Source organism: Chiloscyllium plagiosum, unplaced genomic scaffold (assembly GCF_037043375.1).
Source record: "Chiloscyllium plagiosum isolate Xiang-an unplaced genomic scaffold, Cpla_swu_hap1 HiC_scaffold_5, whole genome shotgun sequence".
NCBI classification, from domain to species: Eukaryota; Metazoa; Chordata; class Chondrichthyes; order Orectolobiformes; family Hemiscylliidae; genus Chiloscyllium; species Chiloscyllium plagiosum.
The window spans coordinates 121,852,306-121,869,157 of NW_028270143.1; the positions used below are offsets into that span (position 1 = coordinate 121,852,306).

Consider the following 16,852-nt stretch of genomic DNA (forward strand, 5'->3'; position numbering starts at 1 on the left):
GGGTTTAAACTATTTTGGCAGGGGGATGGGATCCGGACTTGTAGTCCAGCAAGTAGGCTAGCAGTTTGTCAGGATGTCCAAGAATGTAGGGAGGCTGTGAAGAAGGTAGCACTGACAGGGAATACTTGCGGACACAGAGATGGGTTCAAGTGCATATACTTCAACGCAAGGAGTATCAGAAATAAGGTGGGTGAACTTAAGGCGTGGATCGGTACTTGGGACTACATCACGGAAACGTGGATAGAAGAGGGACAGGAATGGTTGTTGGAGGTTCCTGGTTACAGATGTTTCAGTAAGATTAGGGAGGGTGGTAAAAAAGGAGTGGCGTTGCTAATTAGAAATGGTATAACGGCTGCAGAAAGGCAGTTCGAGGGGGATCAGCCTTTGGAGGTAGTATGGGCTGAAGTCAGAAATAGGAAAGATGCAGTCACCTTGTTGGGTGTTTACTATAGGCCCCCCGATAGCAGCAGAGATGTGGAGAAACAGATTGGGAAACAGATTTTGGAAAGGTGCAGAAGCCACAGGGTAGTAGTCATGGGCGATTTCAACTTCCCAAATATTGATTGGAAGCTCTTTAGATCAAGTAGATTGGATGGGGCGGTGTTTGCGCAGTGTGTCCAGGAAGCTTTTCTAACTCAGTATGTAGATTGTCCGACCAGAGGGGAGGCCATATTGGATTTGGTACTCGGTAATGAACCGGGACAAGTGATGGGCTTGTTAGTGGGTGATCATTTTGGTGATGGTGACTACAATTCTGTGACTTTCACCTTGGTTATGGAGAGAGATAGGTGCGTGCAACAGGTTAGGTTTTACAATTGGGGGAAGGGTAATTACGATGCTGTAAGACAGGATCTGAGGAGCATAAGTTGGGAGCATAGGCTGTCAGGGAAGGATGTCGTGGAAATGTAGAACTTTTTCAAGGAACAGATACGACGTGTCCTTGATATGTATGTACCTGCCAGGCAGGAAAGAAATGGTCGTGAGAGGGAACCTTGGTTGACAAGGGAGGTTGAATGTCTTGTAAAGGGGAAGGAGGCGGCTTACATAAGGTTGAGGAAACAGGGTTCAGACAGAGCAGTGGAGGGATACAGGATAGCCAGAAGGGACCTGAAGAAAGGGATTAGGAGAGCTAAGAGAGGGCATGAAAAATCTTTGGCGGATAGGATCAAGGATAACCCAAAGGCATTTTATGCGTATGTGAGAAACATAAGAATGACGAGAACGAGGGTAGGTCTGATCAAGGACAGTAGTGGGAGACTGTGTATTGAGTCGGAAGAGATAGAAGAGGTCTTGAATGAGTACTTTTCTTCAGTATTTACGAATGAGAGGGACCGTATTGTTGAAGAGGAGAGTGTGAAACGGACTGGTAAGCTAGAGGAGATACTTGTTAGGAAGGAAGATGTGTTGGACATTTTGAACAACTTGAGGATAGACAAGTCTCCCGGGCCTGACGGGATATATCCTAGGATTATGTGGGAACCAAGAGAGGAAATTGCAGTACCATTGGCAATGATCTTTTCGTCTTCACTGTCAATGGGGGTGGTACCAGGGGACTGGAGAGTGGCAAATGTTGTGCCCCTGTTCAAAAAAGGGAATAGGGATACCCCCGGGAATTACAGGCCAGTTAGTCTTACTTTGGTGGTAGGCAAAGTAATGGAAAGGGTACTGAGGGATAGGATTTATGAGTATCTGGAAAGACACTGCTTGATTAGGGACAGCCAGCACGGACTTGTGAAGGGTAGGCCTTGCCTTACAAGTCTTATTGAATTCTTTGAGGAGGTGACCAAGCATGTGGATGAGGGTAGAGCAGTGGATGTAGTATACATGGATTTTAGTAAGGCATTTGATAAGTTTCCCCATGGTAGGCTTATGCGGAAAGTCAGGAGGCATGGGATAGAGGGAATTTGGCCAATTGGATAGAAAACTGGCTAACCGGTCGAAGTCAGAGAGTGGTGGTAGATGGTAAATATTCAGCCTGGAGCCCAGTTACAAGTGGAGTTCCGCAGGGATCAGTTCTGGGTCCTCTGCTGTTTGTAATTTTTATTAATGACTTGGATGAGGGAGTCGAAGGGTGGGTCAGTAAATTTGCAGATGATACGAAGATTGGTGGAGTTGTGGATAGTGAGGAGGGCTGTTGTTGGCTGCAAAGGGACTTAGATATGATGCACAGCTGGGCTGAGGAGTGGCAGATGGAGTTCAACCCTGCCAAGTGTGAGGTTGTCCATTTTGGAAAGACAAATAAGAATGCGGAATACAGGGTTAATGGTAGGGTTCTTAGTGAGGTGGAGGCACAGAGGGATCTTGGGGTCTATGTTAATAGACCTTTGAAAGTTGCCACTCAGGTGGATAGAGCTTGTAAGAAGACCTATGGTGTATTAGCGTTCATTAGCAGAGGGATTGAATTCAAGAGTCGTGAAGTGATGTTGCAACTGTACAGAACCTTGGTAAGGCCACATTTGGAGTACTGTGTGCAGTTCTGGTCGCTTCACTTTAGGAAAGATGTGAAAGCTTTGGAGAGGGTGCAGAGAAGATTTACCAGGATGTTGCCTGGAATGGAGAATAGGTTGATTGTGCTAGGCCTTTTCTCGTTGGAACGGTGAAGGATGAGGGGTGACTTGATAGAGGTTTATAAGATGATCAGAGGAATAGATAGAGTAGACAGTCAGAAACTTTTTCCCCGGGTACAACAGAGTGTTACAAGGGGACATAAATTTAAGGTGAAGGGTGGAAGGTATAGGGGAGATGTCAGGGGTGGGTTCTTTACCCAGAGAGTGGTGGAGGCATGGAATGCGCTGCCTGTGGGAGTGGTAGAGTCAGAATCTTTGGTGACCTTTAAGCGGCAATTGATAGGTACATGGATGGGTACTTAAGCTAGGACAAATGTTCGGCACAACGTCGTGGGCCGAAGGGCCTGTTCTGTGCTGTATTGTTCTATGTTCTAAGGGAGATCCAGTGGATGTCGTATACCTGGACTTTCGGAAAGCTTTTGATAAAGTCCCACATAGGAGGTTAATGAGCAAAATTAGGGCACATGGTATCAGGGGCAAAATACTGACATGGATTGAAAATTGGTTGGCTGACAGGAAACAAAGTAGTGATAAACGGCTCCCCTTCGGAATGGCAGGCGGTGACCAGTGGTGTGCCACAGGGATCAGTGCTGGGACTGCAGCTTTTTACAATATACATTAATGATATAGATGAAGGTATTAAAAGTAATACTAATAAATTTGCTGATGACGCAATACTGGGTGGCAGGGTGAAATGTGGGGAGGCGGTTAGGAGAATACAGGGTGACAGGCTAGGTGAGTGGACGGATGCATGGCAGATGCAGTTTAATGAGGATAAATGTGGAAAAATGTGTGGTTATCCACTTTGGTGGCAAGAACAGGAAGGCAGATTACTACCTAAATGGAGTCAAGTTATGTAAAGGGGCAGTAGAGCGAGATCTAGATATTCTTGTACATCAGAAATGAAAGCAAGCATGCAGGTACAGCAGGCAGTGAAGCAAGCTAATAGTATGCTGGCCTTCATAACAAGAGGAATTGCGTATAGAAGCAAAGAGGTCCTTCTGCAGCTGTACAGGGCCCTGGTGAGACCGCACCTGGAATATTGTCTGCAAATATGAGACCAAAAATTGAGAACTAGAGGACTGTGGCATCTGTGACATTGTAGGTTCTGAGATTATGACTATGGCAGGCTGTTTCTTGACTAGTCTGTGATATAGCTCTCTCCAAATTATAGTGAGCACTAATCCTCACGTTGGTAACAAGCACTTTTCAGAGTTGACAGGGCTGAGTTTGCTGTTGTTTTTGTTGATGTCAGGCAATCCACCCAGTTCAGTGTCAATCATATTGCCAAACACACTACCAATCTGCAGTCACATGTAGATTCACATGTAGTCACATTAGATTTCCTTCCCTGAAGAACATGAGTGAAGCAGATAGGTTTTACCACAATAGTTCATGGTCATCCATACACTTAATTTTAGATTTTGAATTGAAATTCCATATAAGCCATGGTGAGATTTGAACCCTGATTTCCAGAGCATTATTTGGGTTACTCAATTACTAATCCAACATACTGCTGTTACCAGCTTCATTTGTGTTCAAGATAAATATGCAACTGTTTAGCTGTGACCTCACTAATCCATGAAACACATATTTGTGATGAGAGCTTTTTGAGTAAAGGTGCGTGTCAGTTATGTTAAAAAAATTGTTGCTTTTATTGCATGCCAGTTTAAATATTGTGTTGTTTGAAATGAATATTTAACTTGTGCATTGTGGATTTAAGTTTAAGTAACAATTAAAAAGTAAAGGCAAGGATTGTGGTCATCCTACTGGACCATAGGACTGTTCTCTCATTAGAGAGTGAGATGACCAGTACTAGCTTGATTTGAGAGTTACCATTTGAGGGGAGAGGTTGAGAAGGAGATTCCTTCATGGAACATAACCTAGCTGGTGCTGGGTTTGAACCCACACTGTTGGCATCACTGCATCGCAAACCAGTCATGCAATAAATTGAGCTAACCAACCTGCAGTAATGAGGATAAGGAACACAGTCAAATTCTTCATTTTTCTGTGCAAGCCCAAATATCTTTTATACAAATTCAGATTTATTATGTGGTAGCATTACCGAATGAAGGAATTAATGAAATTGAGAAAGGAGCTCCTGCAACCAAAATATAGCCTTTGAGAAAAATCTCAAGAAGCAACCCATGAGAAAGAAACATATTTTGACTCTAATTAGCAAGATCATCCTTGTCATTCATAGACTGGAAAGCTTCTACGGCACATAGAGGAGAAGTCAATCATCATAGTCATGGGATATCACTGTACGAGTTTATCAGGGCAACATCCGTGATGCACAGCGAGAGAAGATTGTAAATATTACTCATTAAATACATAAACAAGAAAACTCACCATGACTTGCAGACTTAGGGACAAACTCCCCACAGTCAATGATTCGAACATCTGCATATGGTCGGCTGGCAGCATCTGTCTTCAGGTTTTCTATTTCTTTTATTGTGTCGAATCCAGTTATGACTTGGCCAAAGACGACATGTACACTAGAAATCAGAGTTTATAAAGGATTTTGTGTTAAAGTCCCTGCAAAGCTATAGGAGCTATATTTAATATGAGTACTAAAAGATTGGGATGAGTAATATTAATTTGTCTCCGTGAGGTTTATCAATTAGTTCTTTGGAGTTGGGATACAGCAATATTAAAATTTACCACTGAACATTTCTCATTTATTGTATCTCATTGTACTATGTATTTGGACAAAAGCTAACTGAAGACAGACTCTGAACTAATAAATATAATTTCAATACACCAGAAGAGAATCAGAATCAATGGTATATTTTCAAATATGATTTTGTTACTACAGTTGAGATAGTAGAATCATAGAATCCCTTGAGCTGAAAAAGGCCATTCTGCTCAGAGTCTGCACCAACCCTCCAAAGAACATCCCAACCAGACCAAGACACCACCTATTCCCATAAACCCACATTCCCTTTGGGTAATCTACCTAACCTACACTTCCCTGGGCACTACAGGCCAATTTAGCATGGCCAATCCACCTAACCACAGATCTCTGGACTGTGGGAGGAAACCGGAGCACCCTGAGGAAACCCACACAGACAGGGAAAATGTACAAGCTCCTCACAAACTGTCACCTGAGGGTGGAATCAAACCAGAGTCCCTGATGCTGTGAGACAGCAGTGCTAACCACCGAGCCACCCAAATATCAGAGGATGAAACCAAATAGGATAATTTCTTTTTATAAATATGTTAACCAATCTCATAGCTAAAATTGATGCTACTCATAATTGCAGAATGCTTCACCATTAGATTGAAGATTTACCTTATGACAAAATGAATCAGCCATTGTTAGTTCAGCCAGGTAAGATGGTTATGAAGCTAAGCTGCAAATACCAGGCAGGTCGCAATAACAATAGCATCAGCAACTGCAGGCATTGAAGTTGAGCAACACAATTTGGACTAGAAGTTATATGCACTGCTATAAAAGTAAAACATCTTTGGACAATAAAAAGACAACGAGACCTACCCATCGAGATGTGGAGCTGGCTTTGTCGTTCTGTTCCATTGAAAAATTCCATTTTTGGGAAGGATGATGTGAAAAAAGAATAGGAAGGGTGTCACGAATTCAGGCACAGAGGTAAGGATCATTTTAATGTCAGGGTTGGAAGTATATTTAAAAATATGCAAGAAAGAGAGAAAATAGTTAGTTCAAACAACTGCCAGTCAAAAGTAATTCAATCACAGACAAACTGCTCTTCATGCACTGGCTGATGTTTTCATCAACTTAGCCTACAATCTTAACCTTTCCATTAGCATCCTGAAACACAAACATTTATCGTGGCATATCAGAGCCTTGTGTTCCATTTATAATGGGCTTTCTTTCAGCTTAATTCAAGAGTTCAAATGTTAATTCATGACCACCAACTAGTTCCCAAGATTGAGCTATTACACTGGGCCTGAAGCTGTGAATGCCAAAGCCACTACAACAACTAATAACAAAAATAAACTTCTTAGTTTAAATCATAGGGAAGTTTATTTGGTGATCTGATTAAAAATAGATACTTGTGAAACCTTCAGATGGCCTCTCTCCACTGTCGCTCAAATTATTTCTGACAGGGTCTATTTATTTTCGATAGAAGAGGGAATTTTAAATGTTTTTTTAGATTAGATTAGATTACTTACAGTGTGGAAACAAGCCCTTCGGCCCAGCAAGTCCACACCAACCCGCCGAAGCGCAACCCACCCAGACCCATTCCCCATTTACCCCTTCACCTATCACTATGGACAATTTAGCATGGCCAATTCACCTAACCTGCACATTTTTGGATTGTGGGAGGAAACCGGAGCACCCAGAGGAAACCCATGGAAACACGAGGAGAATGTGCAAACTCCACACAGAATCTCCTGAGGCTGGAATTGAACCCGGGTCTCTGGCGCTGTGAGGCAGCAGTGCTAACCACTGTGCCACCATGCCGCCCACTTTGAATATTTTCATGGTGCTGTGCGTGTTTAAAAAGCTAGTGCAGTTGGACCTCAATTATACCAAATCCAATTCATCAGTAGTCAAATGTTTTCATTTGAAACATTTCCTTGTATTGGTTTCCAAGCAGCCATGTGCTGGCTCAGTGTGTTTTATCGGAGGCAGCAGTTTAAGTGCAATGGCAATGCACAAACAGATAAACTTTGCTTATTTGATGGTTTACAATTAAATTTTCATCATGCCCTTTATTAAATTCACAAATTTTGCAAGACTATCCCCAACTCAACACTGCAAATTTTAGCTACTGCATAAACTAGACAAAACACATTTGTTTGATAATTTAATAAAGTTGGAAGGTGCTATCATTATTGCAGCAATTTCTGTGGTTAATCATAAGCAAGAACAAAACATTAGGTAGAGGGTAGATATGTTTTCAATACACTAACCCCAAGCGCTCTCTACATCTAAACTGCCCTTCTGAAAAGTCTATTGCCTTGCCATGTCTTACAAATTAAACTTTCCCAAGGTTAGATCCATCACACTACAGTAACAGTGCTGTTCCAGACAAGCACCATCTGCTGGATTAGCAAGGAATACCATATCACTGATGTTACTAAGAGTCACATGGGCATGATTGAATAGCAAAAATTGAGAGGATTTAAGGAGGAACTCTCTTGTTGGAAAATGCTGACTGAAAACTTAAATGGAAGAATAGAAGGAATCAATTACACTTTTAGATTGTTCAATAATCCAAACCAATTAAAATTGATTCTGTCTTCTACAGTTCTGTGCCCTATTATTATTCATTAATAAAATCCATTTAAGAGCATTTGGAGGTTGCACAGCTGGAATTATATGCATCGAAAAAACAGACAGACAATCTATAGACGTAGGACTAAAATACTAACATTCTCCGAGCAAAATTCCGACACTTCAGAGAAGTGGCATGATTTAAATTGTGGTTTTAGGCATTTTCAGACTCTAATAGTGTACAAAGCACATCTGGGAAGTGAGAAACCTTCTGGAATGTGTTGCCTTAGAAATGTACAACCCACGACAAGCAACAATGACAAAAGCTTTTAGTAATACAAAGCAACAAGTTTAACATGAAAGCGATGTGTTTAGTACAGTGGATTAGGGGAGCATTAGAATTTATCTTGATTAACACCCACTTCATCCCTTCCATAAATGACAACTGCAGATTGACTTTCAAGATACAGCTGCTCTTTCCATTATATTTAAAATAATGGGAATTATAATCTCTGGAGTCAATGTAATTTAACAGTACGGATGTGCCATCTAGATTATTTAAACAGATCCCAGTTACACCAGTGAGTTCTGAGATCGTACTCAACATTTTATAAAGAAGATCACAGACACTTTAATCCAAGGTTTATTGCAAATATTCCAGATTAATATACCTGCAATAAGAATTTTTCATTTTGAAAACCATCTGCAAAAAGAAGCTAATGTTCCCTCAGAACATATGCAATGTATTTAAGGCAGAAATAGGTATGTTCTTGATTGGCAAGGGGATCAAGAGTTACAGGGAGAAGGCAGGAGAATGGGGGTGAGAAGCATGTCAGCCATGATCAAATGGCAGAGCAGCCTCAATGGGCTGAATGGCCTAATTCTGCCCCTGTATCTTATAGCCTTAAGAAGAGCAGGCTTTAAAGTTTCTGCGTCTTTCTAGCTGTTTTGTATTTAGATAAAGTAATACAAGAAAAAAAATTATATAAATATATAGTTACAATTAATGCTGGGCATAGGCAAAGGCGAAAATTACATTTTTGTGGACATTCTTATGACAGGCTAATGTGGTTAAATTTCCAATTGGCCACTTGTACATCAAGTTAGGCCCAGAAGCTGCATTCCTGGTACTGAACAAGAAAGTGCAGTAACTGTCAATGTACATTATGATTCTTTGCTGAAGACTCTACTAGAATCTTTGTATTAACATAACTCCACTTGCATTATTGCAGCAGGATTGTTTTCTGTAAGCAGTAGCAATTTTTAAGATGTTGTAGTCATATCTGATGAGGTTAAGTGATGGTCAGCAGCTACAGATGACAGATAAACTTGAAGTCCTCGTCAAAAATTGGCACAAAGCAGCTGCTGATTTATTCGAATCTGTGCCTTTTATATTCAGGGGCAAATGAAACCAAGCCTTTAATGTGCACTTGGATTGAAGTGCTGTGCCCAGGTGACAATAGATAAATTGTGAAAGCTTGAATAAGAACCATTACAGAAACATTATTTAGAAACACATGAACAAAAGGAGGCTGGTCAGTCCCTCAAACCTGTTCTGCCATTCGATTAGACGTGTGGCTGACCTGTACTTTAACTGCATCTGCCTGCCTTCATTTCATGATAAAGGTACTCCTGTATTCCTGATGAAGGGCTTTTGCCTGAAACATCGATTTTACTGCTCCTCGGATGCTGCCTGAACTGCTGTGCTTTTCCAGCACCACTAATCCAGAAGGCCTTCATTTCATAACTGTTAACTGTCTTACTTAATACAAATCAAGCTTAATTTCAAAATTATCAATCGACACAGCTTCAACAGTTTTCTTTTGGGACAGAAAAGAGTATTGCAGATTTCCATTACCCTTTGTTCAAAGAAATGTTTCTAACATCACACCTGAATGGCCTAATTCTAATTTTAAAGTTTTGACCTGTTTTGTGGACATTTCCATGAGGGAAAGTCTTTTTTTCTCCACTAATTTTCATATTAAAAGGAAATAATATTTAATAATAACTGGAGGTAGTGAAGCCAAACACCATCACAATGATGTATGTTGGTTCAGTGACAGGTACAAAAGCCAGACTGTTACTAGTCTTACATTTACAGATTCGAAGGATCACCACCAAAGGCTAGAGTGTGCTTTGAAGGGTTGGTAACTGGGTTAGCATTACTCCAATCTTGCATTGCTGTTGATTGGAGAGTCTGTTTAAGCTGGTAGCAACCAAAAAAAATACCAAATGGGCCCTTCTAAGGCCACAACCCAGAAGGCTATTTTAAATTGGATTTTTCCAGTTGACAATCTTAAGTAAATAATGGGATATTCACCTAATTAGTAGCTGTCTCTCTCCTCTCCTACATTAGCCATTTAATGGGAGCAGTGTCCGTACTGTACCAGCTATAGTCTTACAAAAATTAATGCTGCTGCTAAAAGCAGAATATCCTACAAATGTTCAGCTGATCAGGCAGCATCTATGGGGAGGAGAAGTTAGAATAAATGTCCAGGTGAGAAAACTGATCCAGAATGTTACCCTACCTGTTTCTTTGCATAAATGCTGCTTGACTGGAGTGCTTCAAGCATTTTCTATTTTAGTTTCAAATTTCCTTCATGGACACTCTGGTTAATTTCATGTTGGTTTGGTAGCAGAATCCCCTCATTCCTTCCCCCTCTCTCTCCTTGTTCCTTTTAACACCCCCCATCAGGTGGTAAAAGAATTTATTTTGATTTCATACGAGTCACTGCCCTCCCTCCACAATAATTCAGAAAGTGCAAACACATTTTGTTTTCAAGAGAAATCAACATACTGAGCAAATAAGGACAGCCTTAGAGTAATGGCACATTACCTTTGCAGCGCAGGATGTAACACTGATTCTGTAAATTTTACACAAAAATGGCAAGAGAAAAATTGTAATACATTCCAGACAAAAAAAATCCAATTTTTTTTAAAAAAAACATATAACATTACATCACAAGACATCAAAAGTCAACACAACACTCGGAGGATAGATTTTTTTAAAGCAGTCAAAAAACATGTGATGCACAATTACAGATTGTCTTAAAATGTACTTGAAGCTTGTAGACACAGGGCTCTAAAATTTGTCTTGTAGTTATATTACTTTGTTTAGTTTTGCCATAAAACTTACAAATGAATGCTTTTATAATTATGTCTCCTATTCCCTTCCTACGACCAATGCTTATTTTTGAGAATTCATTGCCAGTGCCTCTTCCCCAACTCACCACCCTCTTATCTCAACACAACCACTACAGATCCACCTTCAGCTGGTCAAGCCTTTCATTAACAACATTATTTCTTGGATGGATTGGCGTGAGGGTCGCAGAATTTCTAGCACAACCAACACGTCAAATGTTCGCGAGTGAGGTTCCAGAGGGCTGCTGGCACTTATGGAACCCCACCCACAGTTGCAACCACATTCACTCCCTTCAGGAAGGGAGGAGACACCAGGACAAGTTGGAGAAAAATGATCTGCTTGCCCCAGAATGTAGTTTAATAAAGAGACTTCTGGTACAATTGCGCCTTTCTTCATCTGGCTGAAGGTAAAAAGCTTGACACAAGCCTTTAATGGTGATAAGAGGGCTTGCCATTTGAAAGGCAATTTTATTAGCACAACAGAAAGGCCAGTGATCGAGTGCCTCAATCTGCCATACTGTTATACACAAACTGTTATTTCAATCACACTTTGAGAGCTTTCTCATTTTGCACTTGATAATTCAAAACAAAACCCCAGCATAATTGTGTCTAACAGCTGAGACTTTGCTGTAACTAATGAACAGGGAGGCCATTAAACATGAGCAGTACTTACTATAATCGATCACATACATTTAACACGATGAACGTGGTCCAAGAGTGAGTCGCAAAAGTCCATAATTTGCATTCATTTTCACGAGAGCTTCAGCAGCCAAGCGACGCACATCATGTTCTTCTCAGCTTTATTGTGTGAAAGCACATGCAGGCTTGTAAAGCCTAACAACACCTTCAGCAGAATAAGAATTCAGCATTTGGAGCTTGACTTCAAAAACAACTGAAAAGATTCAGAGGCTTGGCTGCAGTTGAAATAAAGCATACCAAGGAAGGCATTAAAACAACTATATGCAACGTAAGGAAGTCAAACATCTGAGACAGATCAGAAGGACAAAGCCCTTGTATATCCTTCCATCAGGAAAATGGTTTCATTAATCAGACAGCTGCTGATATCAAACGTGGAGCAGAAGGTGTTTTGTCAAGTCCCATAAGTATGGCATGGGGTTGGTCATAAAGGTTTCTGAACTCTTGCCCCAAACATGTCAATTTAAGAAGTGGTTACAGGACGAGGGCATCACCTGTAAAGCTGTTTGCCATCATGGTCACCTTTTAAGAAAAGATGGCTTTTAAGAAAAGTTACAGGACTATGCAGGAAAGAACATGGACTAAGACACGTTTCACGGCATTTGATGTTTCTACTAATCCCCATGTAGTTTTTTTGCACTAAAATTAAAAGCATAAATATGCAAAATATCTTAGTAACTGGACATGAAGTTAGACATGGCCAATAGAAAATACGCATCCAGTTTAGATGACAATACATTGGAAGGCACAGTCAGTCGTGCAAATGGTAGCACGAAGTTCCAAAAAGATAACATTAGATTAGTTGAGCTGTCAACATTGGCAAATAACGCTCCATGTGGGAAAGTGTTACCCGCTTAGAATTGAAGATACATCAAAGTATTTTCTAAATCGTTAGAAAATAAGAATTCTAGGGCGCAAAGGGATCTCGCTATCCGTGTATACAAAGTTTAGCGAACAGCTGCAAAAATGATCAAAATACAAGAGAAAAGACATCCTATAGCCTTGACCTAGATAAAGTATGCATTCAGTTTTGGGGAATATCACGTCAGGAAGGATATTCTGACCTTGGAAGGGTTGCAACATGGTGCACCAGAATTACATCAGGTATCAGAGGGCTGTTATGAAGATAAGTTACACAGAACTGACTTGCAATGCCTTGAATGTAGAGGACTGTAATATGAACAGATCAAAATATTTGAAATGGCAAAAGATTCAACAAGGTGGGTAAAGAGAAACTTTTTCTTCTGGTGAGGAAATCTAGAACAAAAGGATTCAGAATATGAAATTTACAGATGGGCCACTTGGAAATGAAATTACGAATCATACTGTCACACAACAAGTTTTAGAAACCTGGGTGATTTTTCATCAGAAGACTGAACACTGGAACAACTGAAATTTCAAGACGAAGAATCAACAAACTCCTGTTTGCGATTGTATCAAGGAATATTGATTAGATATGGGTAAATGGAGCTAAAGCGCTAATCAACCATGACTTAAGAGAACAGGCTTGAGTGGCTAAATGGTACTACTATACACATGTTTCAATGATAAAATTGATGAAAGGATGCAGTGAGTTCTGTTGCAAGTGACAATGTAGCTAATGTCAGAAGTGCCCGGAAGAGGGGATAGTTTAGCTCAGTGGGTAACAGCATCTGCTAATAAATTTATTGGCACCGGTTAAAAATCACTGCATCAGCTTTTGGTGCCTGTCTGTTCTCCTTGTCCCATTATGTGGGCATACTTAGCAAATCTCTGGCAATGAGGAGGTTACATGAAGAGAAAGAGAGGCATGTCCTGGGTCAACAATTGCAAGGATATTATTTGTCAGAATATAAATCTGATGTTGTGAGAATCTCAATTTAGGAATAAGTAAAAGTTGATGGACAAACCACTGGGATACTATGGAAAAAGATCAGGTTTGAAGATACTCAAGAAACATCAAATCCTGATGATCAGACTTTCTTTTAATAGCTGTTTAAGCAAAAAGGAGGCAAATTACAAATGCATCGTCAAGGTCACGTCCGAGCACTTGCTTCTGAACAGCTATGCCATCAAACAGAAACTTTAGTACAAACAAAGAGAGTTAACAAAGGATATCCTCTTCTGCAGCACCATGACAGGAGAGTGGCTCAGTGGTTAGCACTGCTGCCTCACAGCACCAGGGACCCGGTTCAATTCCACCCTCGGGTGACTCTCTGCGTGCACATACTCCCCATGCCTGCATGGGTTTCCTCTGGGTGCTCCAGTTTCCTCCCATAGTCCAAAGAAATGCAGGTTAGGTCAATTGTCCATGCTAAATTGTCCATAGTGCTCAGAGATGTGCAGGCTATATGGGCTAGCCATGGGAAATGCAGTGTTACAGGAATGGTGGGAGGCGGTCTGTGTGGAATGATCTTCAGAGGGTCAGTGTAGACTTGATGGGTTGAATGGCCTGCTTCCACACTGTAGGGATTCTGAGTGGTCAGTTCAATTACTGGAAATACTGAGAATGCTGGTAATCGGAAATAAAAACAAGTTACTAAGCAGGTCAGGCAACATGTGTGAAGATAGAAATTTCCAAAACACTAACTCTTGTTCTCACTCTAATGCTGAGTATTTCTAATATTTTCTATTTTTAATTAAGTTATTGGGTTTAATTTTTACTTATACAATTAGAGCATTCGAATTATTGGTCTGGCTCTCTTCTGTTCATACTATGGAGAGAGATGAGTGACATTTCTTATTGGAGTAATATTTTTACATATTTAGCATATATTAAAGTTTTTAACAATATCACAAAGATGGTGTGTACTGCATCCTAACATCTAGTAGGATCTGGGCCAATTAAGTAGATATATTATTGAAGGTATCTTTATGCTCAGTAAAAGGTTATACACATTTATGGGAATTGTGTATAGAACTAGGAAGTTCTACTAATATGCAGAAGCGCAAAGATTCGTTTTCCTAACGGTGCAGGGATATGCACCTTTCATTGAAGCTATTCAGTCAATGTGATGAATTCATCGAGTTAATGAATGTACTTCAATGCATCTCAATGCAATTAAAGTTAATGCAATCCTTAGTGCAATCACAATTAGACTATTTAATTTTATGCTGTAATTGTACACTGGATAAGGTTCAGAAAAGATTTTTTTTTAAAAGTCAAGAAGAATGGGATAATGCAGACAAAAGGCTTTAATTTGACACAAAGATTAGAATGCACTAACACAGCGCCAGAGACCCGGGTTCAATTCCCGCCTCAGGCGACTGACTGTGTGGAGTTTGCACGTTCTCCCAGTGTCTGCGTGGGTTTCCTCTGGGTGCTCCGGTTTCCTCCCACAGTCCAAAGATGTGCAGGTCAGGTGAATTGGCCATGCAAAATTGCCCGTAGTGTTAGGTAAGGGGTAAATGTAGGGGTATGGGTGGGTTGCGCTTCGGCGGGGCAGTGTGGACTTGTTGGGCCGAAGGGCCTGTTTCCACACTGTAAGTAATCTAATCTAATCTAATCTAATCTAATCTAATCAAAGATGATTGATGAGGGCAGAGCAGTAGATGTGATCTATATGGACTTCAGTAAGGAGTTTGACAAGGCCTCCTATGGGAGACTGATTAGCAAGGTTAGATCTCATGGAATACAGGGAGAACTTGCCATTTGGATACAGAGCTGGCTCAAAGGTAGAAGACAGATGGTGGTAAATAGGTGGTGGTGGAGGGTTGTTTTTCAGACTGGAGGCCTGTGACCAGTGGAGTGCCACAAGGATCGGTGCTGGGTCCTCTACTTGTTGTCATTTATATAAATGATTTGGATGCGAGCATAAGAGGTACAGTCATTAAGTTTGCAGATGACACCAAAATTTTAGATGTAGTGGACAGCGAAGAGGGTTACCTCAGATTACAACAGGATCTGGACTAGAGGGGCCAATGGGCTGAGAAGTGGCAGATGGAGTTTAATTCAGATAGATGTGAGGTGCTGCATTTTGGGAAAGCAAATCTTAGCATGACTTATACACTTAATGGTAAGGTCCTTGGGAGTGTTGCTGAACAAAGAGATCTTGGAGTGCAGGTTCATAGCTCCTTGAAAGTGGAGTCGCAGAATAGTGAAGGCGGCTTTTGGTATGCTTTCCTTTATTGGTCAGAGTATTGAGTACAGGAGTTGGGAGGTCATGTTGTGGCTGTACAGGACATTGGTTAGGCCACTGTTGGAATATTGTGTGCAATTCTGGTCTCCTTCCTATCGGAACGATGTTGTGAAACTTGAAAGGGTTCAGAAAAGATTTGCAAGGATGTTGCATGGGTTGGAGGATCTGAGCTACAGAGAGATGCTGAAAAGGCTGGGGCTGTTCTCCCTGGAGCGTCGGAGGCTGAGGGGTGACCTACAAGAGTTTACAAAATTATGAGGGGCATGGATAGGATAAATAGGCAAAGTCTTTTCCCTGGGGTCGGGGAGTCCAGAACGAGAGGGCATAGGTTTAGGGTGAGAGGGGAAAGATATAAAAGAGACCTAAGGGGCAACTGTTTTACGCAGAGGGTGGTAAGTGTATGGAATGAGCTGCCAGAGGATGTGGTGGAGGCTGGTACAATTGCAACATTTAAGAGGCATGGGTATATGAATAGGAAGGGTTTGGAGGGATATGGGCCAGGTGCTGGCAGGTGGGACTAGATTGGGTTGGGACCGAAGGGTCTGTTTCCATGCTGTAACTATGACTCACAACTTCAAAAAAAAAAGTCCAGTTATGACTCAAAATAGTTCTTCTTTCAACCCAAAGTACAAAGGATCTTTGGAAATGACTTCCTGTTAATGCTGTTATTACAATGTTAATAATACAATTGTAAAATAATAGGACTGGATGGATAACTGGTCAGAGTTACTTGGACAAGTAACTGAATGTTAGTAAAATATAATGCATAAGGATTTATTGCAGTCATGGAAATATGACAAAAATGGAAACTAGTCAGAGATTAGTGATGTGGGTGTGAAGTTAGATATGATATTATGAAGAATTCCTTAATTTACCTTTTGAAGAGGAGAGTAAACTTCTCAAACTTTTTTGTTTACAGATTCATACTGTGGTTTGTGTGAGGTCAAAGGAATGCAGAAGAATTTTCCTTTTCTCTGTCCCCATTTCCATTTTAGTTAGTTCTGCTCAAAACATGTTAAGGATCTTGCACAAGAATACTTTTACACCAGGTGGTCATCTATCCTCCAACTTATTTGTGCTTGAACAGAAGCTGTTGATAGGTTCTCCAACAATGGAAGGAAATCCTT

At 40.8% G+C, this 16,852-nt stretch overlaps 1 protein-coding gene across 5 annotated transcripts in view; it reads right to left on the reverse strand.

Annotated features, from left to right (window-relative positions):
• Positions 1-16,852, reverse strand: part of nktr (natural killer cell triggering receptor) — a 240,400-nt gene that overhangs the window by 42,645 nt on the left and 180,903 nt on the right. For all 5 annotated transcript variants that reach the window (XM_043690824.2, XM_087987616.1, XM_043690826.2 and 2 more), the window contains 2 exons: positions 6,067-6,096; positions 4,920-5,065 (listed from right to left, as the gene is read on the reverse strand). In XM_043690824.2, coding sequence (XP_043546759.2) covers positions 4,920-5,065; positions 6,067-6,096 — 176 coding nt within the window. The remainder of the gene's footprint in view (positions 1-4,919; positions 5,066-6,066; positions 6,097-16,852) is intronic.